Source organism: Oncorhynchus kisutch, linkage group LG28 (assembly GCF_002021735.2).
Source record: "Oncorhynchus kisutch isolate 150728-3 linkage group LG28, Okis_V2, whole genome shotgun sequence".
Lineage (NCBI taxonomy): Eukaryota > Metazoa > Chordata > Actinopteri > Salmoniformes > Salmonidae > Oncorhynchus > Oncorhynchus kisutch.
The window spans coordinates 38,440,216-38,457,516 of record NC_034201.2 but is presented as its reverse complement, the minus strand read 5'-3'; the positions used below and the strand labels follow the sequence as shown (position 1 = coordinate 38,457,516).

The 17,301-nt window shown below is 47.4% G+C and overlaps 1 protein-coding gene across 9 annotated transcripts in view; it reads left to right on the top strand.

The window, feature by feature from the left end:
- Window positions 1-17,301, top strand: part of LOC109872506 (rap guanine nucleotide exchange factor 6) — a 165,715-nt gene that overhangs the window by 74,824 nt on the left and 73,590 nt on the right. For 5 of the 9 annotated variants that reach the window (XM_031807447.1, XM_031807451.1, XM_031807448.1 and 2 more), the window contains one exon: window positions 1,350-1,367. The exons of 3 other annotated variants lie outside the window; for them this stretch is intronic. In XM_031807447.1, coding sequence (XP_031663307.1) covers window positions 1,350-1,367 — 18 coding nt within the window. Of the gene's footprint in view, window positions 1-1,349; window positions 1,368-15,415; window positions 16,252-17,301 lie in introns of those variants that run through there. One more of the 9 variants, XM_031807452.1, reaches the window with a different exon arrangement.

Sequence of the window (17,301 nt, the reverse complement as noted above, 5' to 3'; positions counted from 1 at the left end):
CCCCTCTCTCTCTCGCCCCCTCTCGCTCTCTCGGCCCCCCTCTCTCTCCGCCCCTCTCTCTTCGCCCACCCCTCTCTTCGGCCCCCCTCTCTCTCGCCCCCCTCTCTCTCGCCCCTCGCTCTCGCAACCGCCTCTCTCTTCGACCCCTCTCTCTCTCGCCCCCTCTCTCTCTCGCCCCCTCTCTCTCTCTCGCCACCTCTCTCTCTCGCCCCCCTCTCTCTCGCCACCTCTCTCGTCCTCTCGCCCCCTCCTCTCTCTCTCGCCCCCTCTCTCTCTCGCCCCCTCTCCTCTTCTCGCCCCCATCTCTCTTCTCCCCCCTCTCTCTCTCGCCCCCCTCTCTTTCTCTCTAGCCCCCTCTCTCCTCTCTCGCCCCTCCTCTCCTCTCGCCCCCCTCTCTCTCTCTCGCCCCCTCTCTTCCTCTTCGCCCCCTCTCTCTCTCTCGCCCCTCTCGTCTCTCTCCCCCCCTCTCTCTCTCGCCTCCCCTCTCTCTCTTCTAGCCCCCCTCTCTCTCTCTCGCCCCCTCTCTCTCTCTCGCCCCCTTCTCTCTCTCTCGCCCCCTCTCTCTCTCTCTCGCTCCTCTCTCTCTCTCTCGCCCCTCTCTCTCTCTCTCTCGCCCTCTATCTCTCTCTCTCGCCCTCTCTCTCTCCTCTCCCCCTCTCTCTCTCTCTCTCCGCCCTCTCTCTCTCTCTCTCGCCCTCTCTCTCTCTCTCATCGCCCCTCTCCTCTCTCTCCCATCTCTCGGCCTCTCCTCTCTCTCTCTCGCCCCTCTCTCTCTCTCTCTCGCCCCTCTCTCTCTACTCTCTCTCGCCCACCCCGTCTCTCTCTCTCTCTCTCCGCCCTGCCCTCTCTCTCTCTCTCGCCCCCCCCACCTCTCTCTCTCGCCCCCTCTCTCCTCTTCGCCCCCCCCCCCCCCTCTCCCTCTCGCACCCCTCTCGCCCTCTCGCCTCTCTGCCCCCCCCCCCGCTCTCCCTCTCGCTCCCGCTTCTTCCCTCTCGCGACCATCCGCTCTCCCTCTCAGCCCCCCCCGCTCTCTCTCTCTCTCTCTCCCCTCTCTCTCTCTCTCTCTCTCTCCCCCTCTCTCTCTCTCGCCCTCTCTCTCTCCTCTCTCGCCCTTCTCTCTCTCTCTCGCCCTCTCTCTCTCTCTCTCTCGCCCTCTCTCTCTCTCTCTCTCGCCCTCTCTCTCTCTCTCTCTCGCCCTCTCTCTCTCTCTCTCGCCCCTCTCTCTCTCTCTCGCCCCCCCCCCCTCTCTCTCTCGCCCCCCTCTCTCTCTCGCGGCCTTTCACTCACTCTCTTGTGCGCTCTCTTCCTCCCCCCTATCCATTCCTGGTGCTTGATGTGGTCCACCTCAGGATTATGTGGATAACCAGGTATGTGGGAAGCTTGACTTCTTCACTGAGTGTGTGGCGGTGCATGTTACCTTTCCCTTCTGTATGTGGATGTGTGAGTCATGCTGGTGTATGCACGTGCTCTTTAAAGGTCAGTGATTGGATACATCTGACTGCATACTCGACTTGCAATATGTGATGATAGGACTTGCCAAATGGACATAAAGTAGTTTGTGTGCTATTTACGAGCAGAAGACCAAGGACTTGAGGGTAATGTGCTTTAAGCTCTAGTTGGTCTAAAGCCCTTACTAGAGTATTTCAGATAGACAAAAGGTGTCCATCTAAGAGGTTTGCTAGTTGTGAAAGTAGTGATATTACCAAGCAAAGAGATTTAAGGACCATCGGCACTGTCCCATCTTGGTGCTCTCATGATATACCGTAGATCAACATGTATCATCATTTTGAAACTAAAACTCAACCATTGCACCAATCTCTCTTTCTCTGTCTTTCTCTCAGTAATTATATATACAGTGGGGCAAAAAAATATTTAGTCAGCCACCAATTGTGCAAGTTCTCCCACTTAAAAAGATGAGAGGCCTGTAATTTTCATCATAGGTACACTTCAACTATGACAGACAAAATGAGGGAAAAAAATCCAGAAAATCACATTGTAGGATTTTTTTATGAATTTATTTGCAAATTATGGTGTAAAACTTTAGTTATTGACCAAATACTTATTTATCTCAATACTTTGTTATATACCCTTTGTTGGCAATGACAGAGGTCAAACGTTTTCTGTAAGTCTTCACAAGGTTTTCACACACTGTTGCTGGTATTTTGGCCCATTCCTCCATGCAGATCTCCTCTAGAGCAGTGATGTTTTGGGGCTGTTGCTGGGCAACACTGACTTTCAACTCCATCCAAAGATTTTCTATGGGGTTGAGATCTGGAGACTGGCTAGGCCACTCCAGAACCTTGAAATGCTTCTTACGAAGCCACTCCTTCGTTGCCCGAGGGCGGTGTGTTTGGGATCATTGTCATGCTGAAAGACCCAGCCACGTTTCATCTTCAATGCCCTTGCTGATGGAAGGAGGCTTTCACTCAAAATCTCACGATACATGGCCCCATTCATTCTTTCCTTTACACGGATCAGTCGTCCTGGTCCCTGTGCAGAAAAACAGCCCCAAAGCATGATGTTTCCACCCCCATGCTTCACACTAGGAATGGTGTTCTTTGGATGCAACTCAGCATTCTTTGTCCTCACACGACGAGTTGAGTTTTTACCAAAAAGTTCTATTTTGGTTTCACCTGACCATATGACATTCTCCCAATCTTCTTCTGGATCATCCAAATGCTCTCTAGCTACCTTCAGACGGGCCTGGACATGTGCTGGCTTAAGCAGGGGGACACGTCTGGCACTGGAGGATTTGAGTCCCTGACGGCGTAGTGTGTTACTGATGGTAGGCTTTGTTACTTTGGTCCCAGATCTCTGCAGGTCATTCACTAGGTCCCCCTATGTGGTTCTGGGATTTTTGCTCACTGTTCTTGTGATCATTTTGACCCCACGGGATGAGATCTTGCGTGGAGCCCCAGATCGAGGGAGATTATCAGTGGTCTTGTATGTCTTCCATTTCCTAATAATTGCTCCCACAGTTGATTTCTTCAAACCAAGCTGCTTACCTATTGCAGATTCAGTCTTCCCAGCCTGGTGCAGATCTACAATTTGGTTTCTGGAGTCCTTTGACAGCTCTTTGGTCTTGGTCATAGTGGAGTTTGGAGTGTGACTGTTTGAGGTTGTGGACAGGTGTCTTTTATACTGATAACAAGTTCAAACAGGTGCCATTAATACAGGCAACGAGTGGAGGACAGAGGCACCTCTTAATGAAGAAGTTACAGAGAGCCAGAAATATTGCTTGGTTGTAGGTGTCCAAATACTTGTTTCCCACCTTTATTTGCAAATAAATTCATAAAAAATCCTACAATGTTGTCTGTCATAGTTGAAGTGTACCTATGACGAAAATTACAGGCCTCATCTTTTTAAGTGGGAGAACTTGCACAATTGGTGGCTGACTAAATACTTTTTTGCCCCACTGTATATATTACTCTAAACGTATACACACACTAGAGAACTGAGCATCTGACTCTAATACAGTGTCTTGCAAAAGTATTCACCTCCTTGGCATTTTCCTATTTTGTTGCATTACAACCTGTAATATAAATGGATTTTTATTTGGATTTCATGTAATGGATATACACAAAATAGTCCAAATTTGAAGTGAAAAAAATAAATACATGTTTTTTTTTTTTTTATGAAAAAAAAAAATAACAGAAATGTGGTGTGTGTATGTATTCACCCCCTTTTAATATGAAGCCCCTAAATAAGATCTGGTGCAACCAATTACCTTCAGAAGTCACACAATTAGTTAGATTGCACACAGGTTTACAATATGTAAGTTTCACATGATCGGTCACATGATCTCAGAATATATACACCTGTTCTGTTAGGCCCCAGAGTCTGTAACACCACTAAGCAAGCGGCACCATGAAGACCAAGGGGCTCTCCAAACAGGTCAGGGACAAAGTTGTGGAAAAGTACAGATCAAGGTTAAGTTATAAAAAAATATCTGAAACTTTGAATATCCATCGAGGCACCATTTTAAATCCATTATTTGAACATTTTAGAATATGACACCTGCCAAGAGATGGCCACCACAAACTCACGGACCAGGCAAGGAGGGCATTAATCAGAGGCAACAAAGAGACCAAAGATAACCCTGAAGGAGCTGCAAAGCTCCACAGCGGAGATTGAAGTGTCTGTCCATAGGACCACTTTTTAAGTCGTACAATCCACAGAGCTGGGCTTTACGGAAGAGTGTGGCCAGAAAAAAGGCATTGCTTAAAGAATTTTTTTTGGTGTTTGCGAAAAGGCAGGTGGGAGACTCACCAAACGTGTGGAAGAAGTACCTTCTGGTCAGATGAGACTTAAATTGAGCTTTTTGGCCATCAAGGAAAATGCTATGTCAGGCGCAAAACCAACACCTCATCACCCCGAGAACACAATCCCCCCCAGTGAAGCATGGTGGTGCCTGCATCATGCTGTGGGGATGTTTTACATCAGCAGGGACTGGGAAACTGGTCAGAATTGAAGGAATGATGGATGGCGCTAAATACAGGGGAAATTCTTGAGGGAAACCTGTTTGTCTTCCAGAGATTTGAGACTGGGACAGAGGTTCACCTTCCAGCAGGACCAGTCTCTCAAGCATACTGCTAAAGCAACACCCGAGTGGTTTAAGGGGAAACATTTAAATGTCTTGGAATGGCCTAGTCAAAGCCCAGACCTCAATCCAATTGAGAATCTGTGGTATGACTTAAAGATTGCTGTACACCAGTGGAACCCATCCAACTTGAAGGAGCTGGAGCAGTTTACCTTGAAGAATGTGCCAAGCTTATAGATACATACATACCCCAAGAGACTTGCAGCTGTAATTGCTGCAAAAAGTGGCTCTACAAGTATTGACTTTGTGGGGTGAATAGTTATGCACACGTTTTTATTTTAATTTAATTTTTTTGTCTTGTTTCACAAAAAAATATATATATAATTTGCTTCTTTAGTGGTAGGCATGTTGTGTAAATCAAATGATACAAACCCCCCAAAAATCCGTTCCAGCAGGTATATTTCACTGGTCATCCCCAAAGCCAACATTTCCTTTGTCTGCCTTTCCTTCCAGTTCTCTTCTGCCAATGACTGGAACAAATTGCAAAAATCACTGATGCTGGAGACGTATATCTACCTCTCTAGCTTTAAGCATCAGCTATCAGAGCAGCTTACTGATCACTGTACCTGTACACAGCCAATCTGTAAATAGCACACCCAACTACCTCATCCCCATATTATTACTTACCCTCTTGCTCTTTTTCACACCAGTATCTCTACTCTATCATCATCTGCACATCTATCACTCCAGTGTTAATGCTAATTTGTAATTATTTCGACTCTATGGCCTATTTATTGCCTTACCTCTCTACTCTTCTACATTTGCACACACTGTACATAGATATTTCTAGTGTGTTATTGACTATGTTTGTTTATGTGTAATTATGTATTTGTGTCGCACTTCTTTGTTTTATTTTGGCCAGGTCGCAGTTGTAAATGAGAACTTGTTCTCAACTGGCCTACCTGGTTAAATAAAGGTGTTCTCAACTGGCCTAGCTGGTGAAAGAAAGGTGTTCTCAACTGGCCTACCTGGTTAAATAAAGGTGTTCTCAACTGGCCTAGCTGGTGAAATAAAGGTGTTCTCAACTGGCCTAGCTGGTGAAATAAAGGTGTTCTCAACTGGCCTAGCTGGTGAAATAAAGGTGTTCTCAACTGGCCTAGCTGGTGAAATAAAGGTGTTCTCAACTGGCCTAGCTGGTGAAATAAAGGTGTTCTCAACTGGCCTAGCTGGTGAAATAAAGGTGTTCTCAACTGGCCTACCTGGTGAAATAAAGGTGTTCTCAACTGGCCTACCTGGTGAAATAAAGGTGTTCTCAACTGGCCTAGCTGGTGAAATAAAGGTGTTCTCAACTGGCCTAGCTGGTGAAATAAAGGTGTTCTCAACTGGCCTAGCTGGTGAAATAAAGGTGTTCTCAACTGGCCTAGCTGCTGAAATAAAGGTGTTCTCAACTGGCCTAGCTGGTGAAATAAAGGTCTTCTCAACTGGCCTACCTGGTGAAATAAAGGTGTTCCCAGCTGGCCTAGCTGGTGAAATAAAGGTGTTCCCAACTGGCCTAGCTGGTGAAATAAAGGTGTTCTCAACTGGCATAGCTGGTGAAATAAAGGTGTTCTCAACTGGCCTAGCTGGTGAAATAAAGGTGTTCTCAACTGGCCTAGCTGGTGAAATAAAGGTGTTCTCAACTGGCCTAGCTGGTGAAATAAAGGTGTTCTCAACTGGCCTAGCTGGTGAAATAAAGGTGTTCTCAACTGGCCTACCTGGTTAAATAAAGGTGTTCCCAACTGGCCTAGCTGGTGAAATATAATAAATGTATAAAAGGAAAGACTCCTGTATCTTTGTAGTGACTGGGTGTAATGATAGACCCACCAAAGTGTTAATGTCTGCTTTTAAGTTTTCATTTTACCCATCTACCATAAGGTGCCCTTCTTTGTGGCATTGGAAAACCTCCCTGACCTATTTGTAGTTGAGTCTGTGTTTTGAAATTCTCTGCTCAACTTCAGAAGTCATGTTAAACACTATTATTGCACACAGAGTGAGTCCAAACAACTCATTATGTGTTGGGTATATCAGACAATAGTGTGTGTGTGACCTGCTATTGACATTGACTGTCATTGATCCTGAAATATGACCAGCCTGCAGAAACCTGGGAGGAATTCTACGATGATGCATAATGGGATTTAATAGGAATGCTGAAATGATGACTCAGTTGCCCCACTTTATTAGTGCATCGGTTGCTTGCTAGACACACACACACACACACACACCGCCATAGAAGTATATATCACCTCCCTTGGCCTTCAGAATCATGTTCTAAGTGCGTTCCTGGCTGTTCTAAGAGACTATTCCATGGATCATTACATTTCTATGAGACATGGTCTGGTAACTGGGTCACGAATGTCTCAACTTGGCCTGAATAGAATGACTAGGCTGCATTCGTACAGTTGAAGAGTGATGATCACACTTCTGCAAGTCTCTGCTTTGTCTTGGTGCACGACACCCAGCTACAGAAGGCAGCAGAACCAGGTCGCTAGGCTAGTCGATGACTTGTGATATTTCACTTCCTGTCAGTCTACAAGACGTCTGCTGCTGGCTGAGCCTCTCTTCTTCTTCTCCTTAGGTATAGTTAGCATCTACGTGTGGAAACATCCACGGCTAATAGAACGTAGCCTTGCGGCTGAGGTTAGCTTTTAGCGCTTGCAGCTAGTCAGTTATTGGCTGATCATCAGGTCTCAGCTGATATTGCATCTGTGTGCACTTGAGTCTCATGATCATCAGACTCTGAGTTGATCAGCCAGTAGAGATGCGTAAGTGCTGGCTGGCTGCGCCACATAGAGGGCCTTTGTCTGTCCTGATCCCAGAGATCATTTACACATCTCCTCCCCCAGCCAGGTTCTGTAGGTCATGAGGATATTGGGATGTCTCATGATGACTTCATGCTGTAAAGGGATGGTTGATGACTTGTTGTCACGGAGACCCTCGTCATCTTCTAGAGGTGAACTTGATGTCCTCTGTCTTGTCCCACTTCTGTCCTTGTCTGCTATGTGACGTGTTGTGTGGTATACATCCACTAACCTGTTTCTCTTGTTATTCCATCTCATCCTATTGGCACATTTAACCATGACGGTCTTGATGTGCCCCACTGTCAGAGCTGAACTGCCTGTGGGGTGAGGGATAGAGACGGGTTGTGTGGTGGTCAGGGGAGATTGGAGGGTGAAGATGGAGAGTGTGGTTTGGGGCGGAGGAGGACTGGCTATTACAGGAGACCTCTGGGGATTTCACGTCCCTCCTCCTCCTCCACTGAGCCCTGAGGCTGATGGGTGATTTATCACTTCAGTTCTTCTGGAACTACCCCCCCCCCCCCCCTCCTTTCAGCACCTCCTTCTCAGCCCACCAACCACCACCTCTAACCCCCCAGCCCCAGCACTCCAGGCTAACACAACACATCAGCCTGCATTGATGCACTATTATACAAACTGTACAAGGCTTTTAACACCGCTGTAATCAACTGCTCTGATATACCACAATATGAACACAGTAGCTCTAACAAAACCTTTGTAATCAGGCCAGGCACGCCGACTATCAGTATGGACAAGTGTAAGCCCTGGAGAGAGAATGTGTTGTGAAACGTGAGAAGCAGCATAGTCTCCTGTACTGTACCCGGCCATGGGGAGTGGATCTAGGACCTGAAAATATAGCACAGGCTACAGTCCAGGCAAGACTTAATCTAAATGTTATCATTCATTCTGTGCTGAATGTACCACTGCTGCTGCCTCTGGAGCTAATTTGAGGGTTTACGTCATCATAGCTAGGATGGCAACCTTGCTGAACCCCCCTCTTCACTCCTCCTCCCTTCCCCCAGCTCCAGGGGAGGCTCATATTTTCATCCCACTTAGTGCTATGGAGCTGGTCTTTTTTGCTGAAGCCAGGCAGGGAGTTGACCCTGGAGCTCAGGGATCACCGTTCCCAGACATGCTTGCTTAGTAGCAGCCCCCCACCCTCTCCTCCTGCACCTTCACACACAAGCAGCACATTCCCTCCTGGCCTCTTCTCCTCTATCTCTGCTCTCTTCCCTCTCTTCTCCCTGCCCCTCACCTCCCCATCCTCTCTTCTCCGGCTGAATCCCAAATCACCCCTCCTCCTCCTCACCCCTCCAGTTGTATGTTCACGTGCACCTCCACTATATGCACAAGTGTCCCAAAGCTGAGGTAGGGAGAATGATGGAGGGTGTAGGGGCTAATTTGACCCTCCAATAGCCACTTTGACCGAATCAGCTACACTGCTGGCTTCAGAGCGAAGTTGTATCCCATAACGCACCGCGTTGTTTTTGTTTTGAGCCACCTGTATTCGTTTGACTGATTGACACATGTAACATATGAAATGCCTCCCAACTGTTTAGATCTTCTAAAACAACGGGTAATATCCTCATTTGAATTTCATGCTTGTTTTATTATTTAAATGTGAATTGCATTTGTTTTTTTGATTCCCCTTGCACAGTGCAATCCAGGAGAGCACAGCACAGTACAGATCAACACAACACAACACAGGTACACAGGTACAGGACAGCACAGCCCAGAACAGTGGTCTGCTGGAACTCATGGTGGTTCTGTGGGTAGTGGAGCAGAAAGGCATTGTTATGGCCAAGTACAAACCATTTAATATGGCCTGTTTAAATGGAAGGATTATTGGCTTTCTCAACTCTCAAGGGTGGGTTTATATTGTATAATATGGGTTATATAAAGAGCAATATACCAAAGGCAACATGTTTCATTCTGCTTGGTTAAGATATGTTGATTTGATCCCCTCACCACTCTTAGTCACCCTCAGAGTTTGATAACAACGCAACGCATGATAACAGAGGGTCCTCCAGTGAGTTGCTAGTGGTGAGGATCCTCCGGTGAGTTGCTAGGGGTGAGAGTCCTCCGGTGAGTTGCCAGGGCTGAGGGTCCTCCGGTGAGTTGCCAGGGCTGAGGGTCCTCCGGTGAGTTGCCAGGGCCGAGTGGCTGGTTTGGAAGTCGGGCTAAGACCTCCAGAGTCATCAAACGAGAAAAAGGACAATCTAGGAACAAGGTGCAATCCTATAACACAGGCTCCATCGCCTGCCGCATGTGGCAGGGGCTCCAGTCATCATGGTTGACAAAGGAAGACCCAACCATGATCTGCCCAACGATGCCTCTCTACCAGACGAACTCAATGCATTTGATTATGCACACTTTGACAAAAACAACCCCGAACCATACATGGGGGGGCCCCCGTCGACCCGCATTCTCAGATCAGCTGGGGGACATGCAGGATAATATTCCAGGGTACGTTCTCAGATCAGCTGGGGGACATGCAGGATAATATTCCAGGGTACGTTCTCAGATCAGCTGGGGGACATGCAGGATAATATTCCAGGGTACGTTCTCAGATCAGCTGGGGGACATGCAGGATAATATTCCAGGGTACGTTCTCAGATCAGCTGGGGACATGCAGGATAATATTCCAGGGTACGTTCTCAGATCAGCTGGGGACATGCAGGATAATATTCCAGGGTACGTTCTCAGATCATGCGCAGAGCTGGCGGGCGAATTCATGGTCATTTTCAACCTCTCCTTTTTCCAGCACATTGTAAATATGGTATTGGCACTGACCCTGTGTATATATGCTAGCTTACTTATTTTCATGTTCTTATTTTTTTTTTTCATGTATTTTTTTCAATTTTTTTTATTTTAGTACCACTGATATTGATTACTGCATTGTTGGGGAATAGTTTGCAAGAAAGGCATTCCACTGTACCTGTGCACGTGATAATAACTTAACTTGAATTCAGCCTCCTTCTCTTGTTACTCCTTCCTCTCTTCTCTCCCTGCCCACTTATCTCCTCCTCTCAGCTACCCTCTCATCCCCTCTCTCTCATCTCTTATCTCCTCCTCTCAGCTACCCTCTCATTCCCTCCCCTCTCTCTCTCTCTCTCTCTCATCTCCCCCTCTTAGCTACCATCTCCTTCCCCCTCTCGTGTCTCTCTCTCTCGTGCTTTTGCGCTGTCTCTCTCCTTCCACCTACAGGTACTGGGTGGGAAGACCCTAGACCTGTACACAGTGTAGTACAATACAGTATAGCCCCTCCCAGAACAGTGGTCTGCTGGCGTTCTGTGTGTTGTGCAGCATGAAAGCATTGTGACGGCCAAGTACAAGATGGAGTCATCATCCATTAATATGGCCTGTTTAAGTGGAAGGATTATTGGCAGTCTGGACTCTCAAGGGTGGGATTATACTGTATAATATGGGTTATATAATGAGGAATAGACCAGAGGCAACCTGTTTCATGTTAAACGCCATTTATTAGAATAGCAGCATTCTGTGTTCACTGTGGTGGGAGGTGGTATTTGAGGGGAAGATTACATGAGGAGAATCAATTGTTTTCATCATTATTTTTGCCTTTTATGAAATAGGCAGGGTGCCAAAATATATGCAAATGAGTGGTGCAAAAATAAAAATAGGTTGAAATATGTCTTGCACTACCCCCAACCAGACACACACACACGCCAAGCAGTTTGTGTGTGCGTGTGTGATTGTTCAGTGCTCACTGAGACGTCCTATGGCTCAGGGATACTGAGTGATTCCGTCTCGCCTCTGTCACTCTCCTAACCACTGCAGGGAGAATGACCCACGTGTCAGATTTCCCTACACACACTTTAAGCGCCCATTAGAATTCCTATCTGAGTGTTGTTGATCGGAGCAGGGTTGGACATTGTACGGTGTACTGTATATACCTTCCTTCCTCTAATGAAGTGTACAGAAGCCAGCAGCACTGTCTGTAGTTAGAGACCAGTTGTTTGACTTCGGTACCCTGATGTCTGGACTGTTGAATGAGGCAAACGTCTTCAGGGTGCTGCTTGTCTGCGTTGGCAGTTTGACCTTTTACCTCATGGAAATATTGTATTTTCATTATATTGGCCATGTTCGTTGTGAAAACAGGCCTATCTCTTCCCATGTATGTCTGATTGAAGTGTATTCACAAAGTTAGGTTCACTGCTTGTAATCTTGATCTTGTGGTTAAACTTTCTCTTATGTGCATGCGCACACATACACACACAGAGGAAGCACATCCTGCCTGATGTATGTCAGCTTTCTCTCTCACTTCCTTGTCTGCCTGAGAAACAAAGCTGCTGTTTTTGATGCAACAAGTAGAATCCATCATGAGAAAAAGCTGTGATAGTGTGTTGGTCAGTAGAGCATTTAGACAGCTGATGACTGAACCTGTGTGTGTGTTGGTCAGTAGAGCATTTAGACAGCTGATGACTGAACCTGTGTGTGTGTGTTGGTCAGTAGAGCATTTAGACAGCTGATGACTGAACCTGTGTGTGTGTGTTTTGGTCAGAAGAGCATTTAGACAGCTGATGACTGAACCTGTGTGTGTGTGTTGGTCAGTAGAGCATTTAGACAGCTGATGACTGAACCTGTGTGTGTGTTGGTCAGTAGAGCATTTAGACAGCTGATGACTGAACCTGTGTGTGTGTGTTGGTCAGTAGAGCATTTAGACAGCTGATGGCTGAACCTGTGTGTGTGTTGGTCAGTAGAGCATTTAGACAGCTGATGACTGAACCTGTGTGTGTGTGTGTGTTGGTCAGTAGAGCATTTAGACAGCTGATGACTGAACCTGTGTGTGTGTGTGTGTGTGTGTGTGTTGAAATGTTGAAGGGAGCTGCAGCTGGCTCTCACACTATCTCTCCCTTCGTGTACCAACCTGGAATCCTTTACATGAAAGTCCTTTTCTTCCTGCTGAGGCCGGGGGCACTCTGTCTCTCTCTGTGTCTCTCCTCTTTATCTCTCTCTGTATCTCTCTCCCTGTATCTCTCTCTATCTCACTCTCTCTGTATCTCCCTCTGTGTCTCTCTATCTTGCTCTCCTATGGACAGCGCTCCCAGGGAGGCTCCATGTGCTGGTCTGCTATTGGCTGCTCCTTAAAAGAATGATGTCATTCTTTAGCAGCATGGAGTAGGGTGTGGGGCGTGGAGCCGAACAGAGAAACAGGCTTCAGCCCCCCCCGCCCCCTCTTCATAAGTGGTGCAGGGAGAGAAGACATCCCCATCTGGCCGCTGAGCAACACTGACACATTACTCAACAGCAGGTTTGATCAGAGGAGCTTCTCTCTGCTTTAGTAAAGGCTGTATGTAAGGTGAGCCTGCCATGCTCCTCTATAGCCACAGCAGAGGAATTAGTCTTAGAGAGCCAACGTTATTTCTGGTTTCACATCCCCATCCCTCACTGCTGGACCTGAGAGTAGTACAGAGTAGTAGTTGTTTTGGTCTCAGATCTTAGTTTGGTGCTGCAGGTCTCTGTCCCAGGTGTTATTCAGTGGCCTTTAACAATGTAACTGTATCTTGTGCTGTAAATCAAAGCTATCCACTCAATTTCAAATTCTATTTCACAACCAGGCACAATTGGAGCTTTTGTGAAAGGGAAGACGTTAGTATATTTCCCAAGCATTTCGTATACATTGTTTGTCTTCAGGAAGGCAGTGAGTTGCTGCGCAACAGCCTTTTCTAAAATTTGAGAGGAATGGAAGATTTGATATAGGCCGATTTTTAGTTGAAAAAATATTTTCTTGGTCAAGGTTAGACATTTTCAAGAGAGGCTTTATTACTGCCACTTAGTGAGTTTGGTACACATCCGGTGGATAGAGAGCCGTTTATTATGTTCAACATAGGAGTGCCAAGCACAGGAAGCAGCTCTTTCAGTAGTTTAGTTGGAATAGGGTCCAGTATGGAGCTTGAAGGTTTAGAGGCCATGATTATTTTCATCATTGTATCAAGAGATATAGTACTAAAACACATGAGTGCAGATTTAAAGAGGAGTCCGTAATTTGCTTTTTAATGATCGTGATCTTTTCCTCAAAGAAGTTAATGAATTTATTACTGCTGAAGTGAAAGCCATCCTCACTTGGGGAATGCTGCTTTTTAGTTAGCTTTGCGACAGTATCAAAAATAAATTTCGGATTGTTCTTATTTTCCTCAATTAAGTTGGAAAAATAGGATGATCGAGCAGCAGTAAGGGCTCTGCAAGGTTAAATTGAGTTCCTCAGTTAGGTGGTTAACTGATTTTTGTCCTCTGACGTCCTTGGGTAGGCAGAGGGAGTCTGGAAGGGCATCAAGGAATCTTTGTGTTGTCTGTGAATTTATAGCACGACTTTTGATGCTCCTTGGTTGGGGTCTGAGCAGATCATTTGTTGCAATTGCAAACGTAATAAAATGGTGGTCCGATAGTCCAGGATTATGAGGAAAAACATTGGAGCTTTTGTGAAAGGGAAGACGTTAGTATATTTCCCATGCAGACCCGTGCAGATGACATGCTGTGAAAGGGAAGACGTTAGTATATTTCCCATGCAGACCCGTGCAGATGACATGCTGTGAAAGGGAAGACGTTAGTATATTTCCCATGCAGACCCGTGCAGATGACATGCTGTGAAAGGGAAGACGTTAGTATATTTCCCATGCAGACCCGTGCAGATGACATGCTGTGAAAGGGAAGACGTTAGTATATTTCCCATGCAGACCCGTGCAGATGACATGCTGTGAAAGGGAAGACGTTAGTATATTTCCCATGCAGACCCGTGCAGATGACATGCTGTGAAAGGGAAGACGTTAGTATATTTCCCATGCAGACCCGTGCAGATGACATGCTGTGAAAGGGAAGACGTTAGTATATTTCCCATGCAGACCCGTGCAGATGACATGCTGTGAAAGGGAAGACGTTAGTATATTTCCCATGCAGACCCGTGCAGATGACATGCTGTGATTTATGCTTTTTCCTTTGTTATTTATGCATTTATTTAAAGGGACGGAGGTGACTGAATACACAAAGCATGATCAATAAAGATGCTCCCTCTCCTCTCAACTGTCTTTCTCTCTCTCTTTTTCTCTGTCACTCCTCTGTCTTTCTCACCCCACCTCTCTCCGCTCCCTCTAGACAGCCAATCGGTCTAATGCCGTTTCCCCCAGCACTCGCTCTCCCCTCCGTTGCTCCCCTCCCTCCGTTGCTCTCCCCTCCCCTCCGTTGCTCTCCCCTCCCTCCGTTGCTCCCCCTCCCTTCCCTCTGTTGCTCTCTCCTCCCTTCCCTCTGTTGCTCTCTCCTCCCTTCCCTCTGTTGCTCTCTCCTCCCTTCCCTCTGTTGCTCTCTCCTCCCTTCCCTCTGTTGCTCTCTCCTCCCTTCCCTCTGTTGCTCTCTCCTCCCTTCCCTCTGTTGCTCTCTCCTCCCTTCCCTCTGTTGCTCTCTCCTCCCTTCCCTCTGTTGCTCTCTCCTCCCTTCCCTCTGTTGCTCTCTCCTCCCTTCCCTCTGTTGCTCTCTCCTCCCTTCCCTCTGTTGCTCTCTCCTCCCTTCCCTCTGTTGCTCTCTCCTCCCTTCCCTCTGTTGCTCTCTCCTCCCTTCCCTCTGTTGCTCTCTCCTCCCTTCCCTCTGTTGCTCTCTCCTCCCTTCCCTCTGTTGCTCTCCCCTCCCTTCCCTCTGTTGCTCTCCCCTCCCTTCCCTCTGTTGCTCTCCCCTCCCTTCCCTCTGTTGCTCTCCCCTCCCTTCCCTCTGTTGCTCTCCCCTCCCTTCCCTCTGTTGCTCTCTTCTCCCCTCCGTTGCTCTCTCCCTCCCTCCGTTGCGCTCTCCCTCCCTCCGTTGCGCTCTCCCTCCCTCCGTTGCTCTCCCCTCCCTCCGTTGCGCTCTCCTCTCCCTCCGTTGCTCTCCCTCCGTTGCTCTCCCCTCCCCCCCGTTGCGCTTCTCTCCCCTCCCTCCCGTCGCGCTCTCTCCTCCCCTCCCTCCCGTCGCGCTCTCCTCCCTCCCTTCCTTCCATTGCTCTCCCTGCACAGGTGACGTCATTATTTTTCAGCCGGGCTTTCCTCCCTCCCTCTGCCTATTTAGTTGTTGACGCTAGCCTGGGTCTATGCACTCTGAGCTGGGGACCAGGAGCAGGCAGTCTGGCCCCTCCTGGAGATGGACAAGCACGCACGCTGCTGGAGCGCTATAGAGAGAGAGGGAGGAGGAGGAGAGCTGCAGTGAGCCAGGCTGTGTGAGAAGGAACACCGAGCGGAGCGCAGGCTGACTGACTGGAAGTCCTGCTAGAGGTCTCTGGGACTTGACAGCACTGGAGAATTGGCTGTCTGCCACTGTTACAAACAGGTTAAAAAGAAGAACACTGCCAGAGACTTTAAACTCTGAGGCGAACAATATCTCTGAGGACTTTCTCAACACTTTGACTTCTCTCTAAGGGGATCCTACATTGGTGGAGTTTACAGCACAACTGAACTTGAGCAAGTTTGCAGGATCACTGATCATGGAGGCTGTGGCTTTGCCATCTGCTTTGTCTTCAGGATTTTCTGCTTTCAGCACTCTGGAGATGCTGAATGAACAAGCTTTTCTGCAATGAGTCGGTCTTCCTCCAGCTTTTTAAATGCATTTCTTGATTTTTATGGGGGGTTTCACAAGTGATCCTCTGAAAGCTTCTCTCGCCATCGGCATTGGCTTCTTGATTGACATCTGATAGTCACTGGACATCTGATAGTCACTGCCACAGTCATTGGACAACATTGAGGATTGATCTCTTTCAGGGCCTTGGGAAGAATCCTCAATCTGATCGGCGTCGTCTTTCCTTTTTTCTTTAGGTGTTGAAAGGGGAAACTTCCCCTCCCTGCTCTGGAAATGGCTTTCCTCGTCCGTTGCTATGCCAACTGCTTGCAGCCGTGGTCCTCCAAAGTAAGCAAAGTGGTCATCCTTTCTGTGGCCAGGGTGATGCCCTGTGCTGGGTGATGCCCTGTGCTGGGTGATGCCCTGTGCTGGGTGATGCCCTGTGCTGGGTGATGCCCTGTGCTGGGTGATGCCCTGTGCTGGGTGATGTCCTGTGCTGGGTGATGCCCTGTGCTGGGTGTGAACCCTGTTAAACCACTGTTTGTATCATTTGTTCATGCATGCTTTGCTGTAAATTCAAATGCATAATTTGGACTATAGCTTATATGTATTAATTGAACATTCATATTTCACAATGCATTCTGCAATATTTGTACCGAGCGACAGGTTTGTGTGGTAGAACACAATGTATGAACGAGTAGTTTTCCCTGGTATGAATGATGAAATAACTGAATTCACAGCATGAAGGGGGAATGAGAGTGTATGGCTCGGTCACGGTGCTGGTTGGGCTGTGCTGGACAGGTGGGGTTTCCCCTTACTTGACTGTCAGATTGACTGTTTTGTCCACCTGAGCTGCGGGACAGATGGCTGGCTCTCTCCTGTGGTAGGCCCCCAAACAGAGGCACTGAGGCGTCCTGACAGACTGCCTGTGAAATCAATGTGTTGCCATGGGACCAGACATCTTGGTGTTCAGAGCTTCCAAGATGTTTGTCTGAATTATGGGATGTGAGGTGTCTTGATTAGTAGGGATGTAATGATTCACCGATACGCATCGTCCCCGCATTTTCAATAATTTACTGAAATTTGTTGGTCACACCAGCGAGGAAGAGGTGAGGTGACACACCAGCGAGGAAGAGGTGACTTGAGCGGGGACAACTGGCCCTAACTGGTTCTTCTCCAGCAGGTGTTCATTTATAAAATGTTGCTCACCAAGCAAGGAGTTTTGTTGAATTTGGTTAACAAAAAATGTAGTGGCTTATTTGATTGAAAGTAAGTTGTGTAGTGCTTAGGTTGTTACGCGTGTACTGATAATTAAGACATCCAGGCAACTTTGATAAAAAACACTAATTTGTTACTCACACATGTATCTGCCCTCACATGGTCCCACCTGATCTTGCC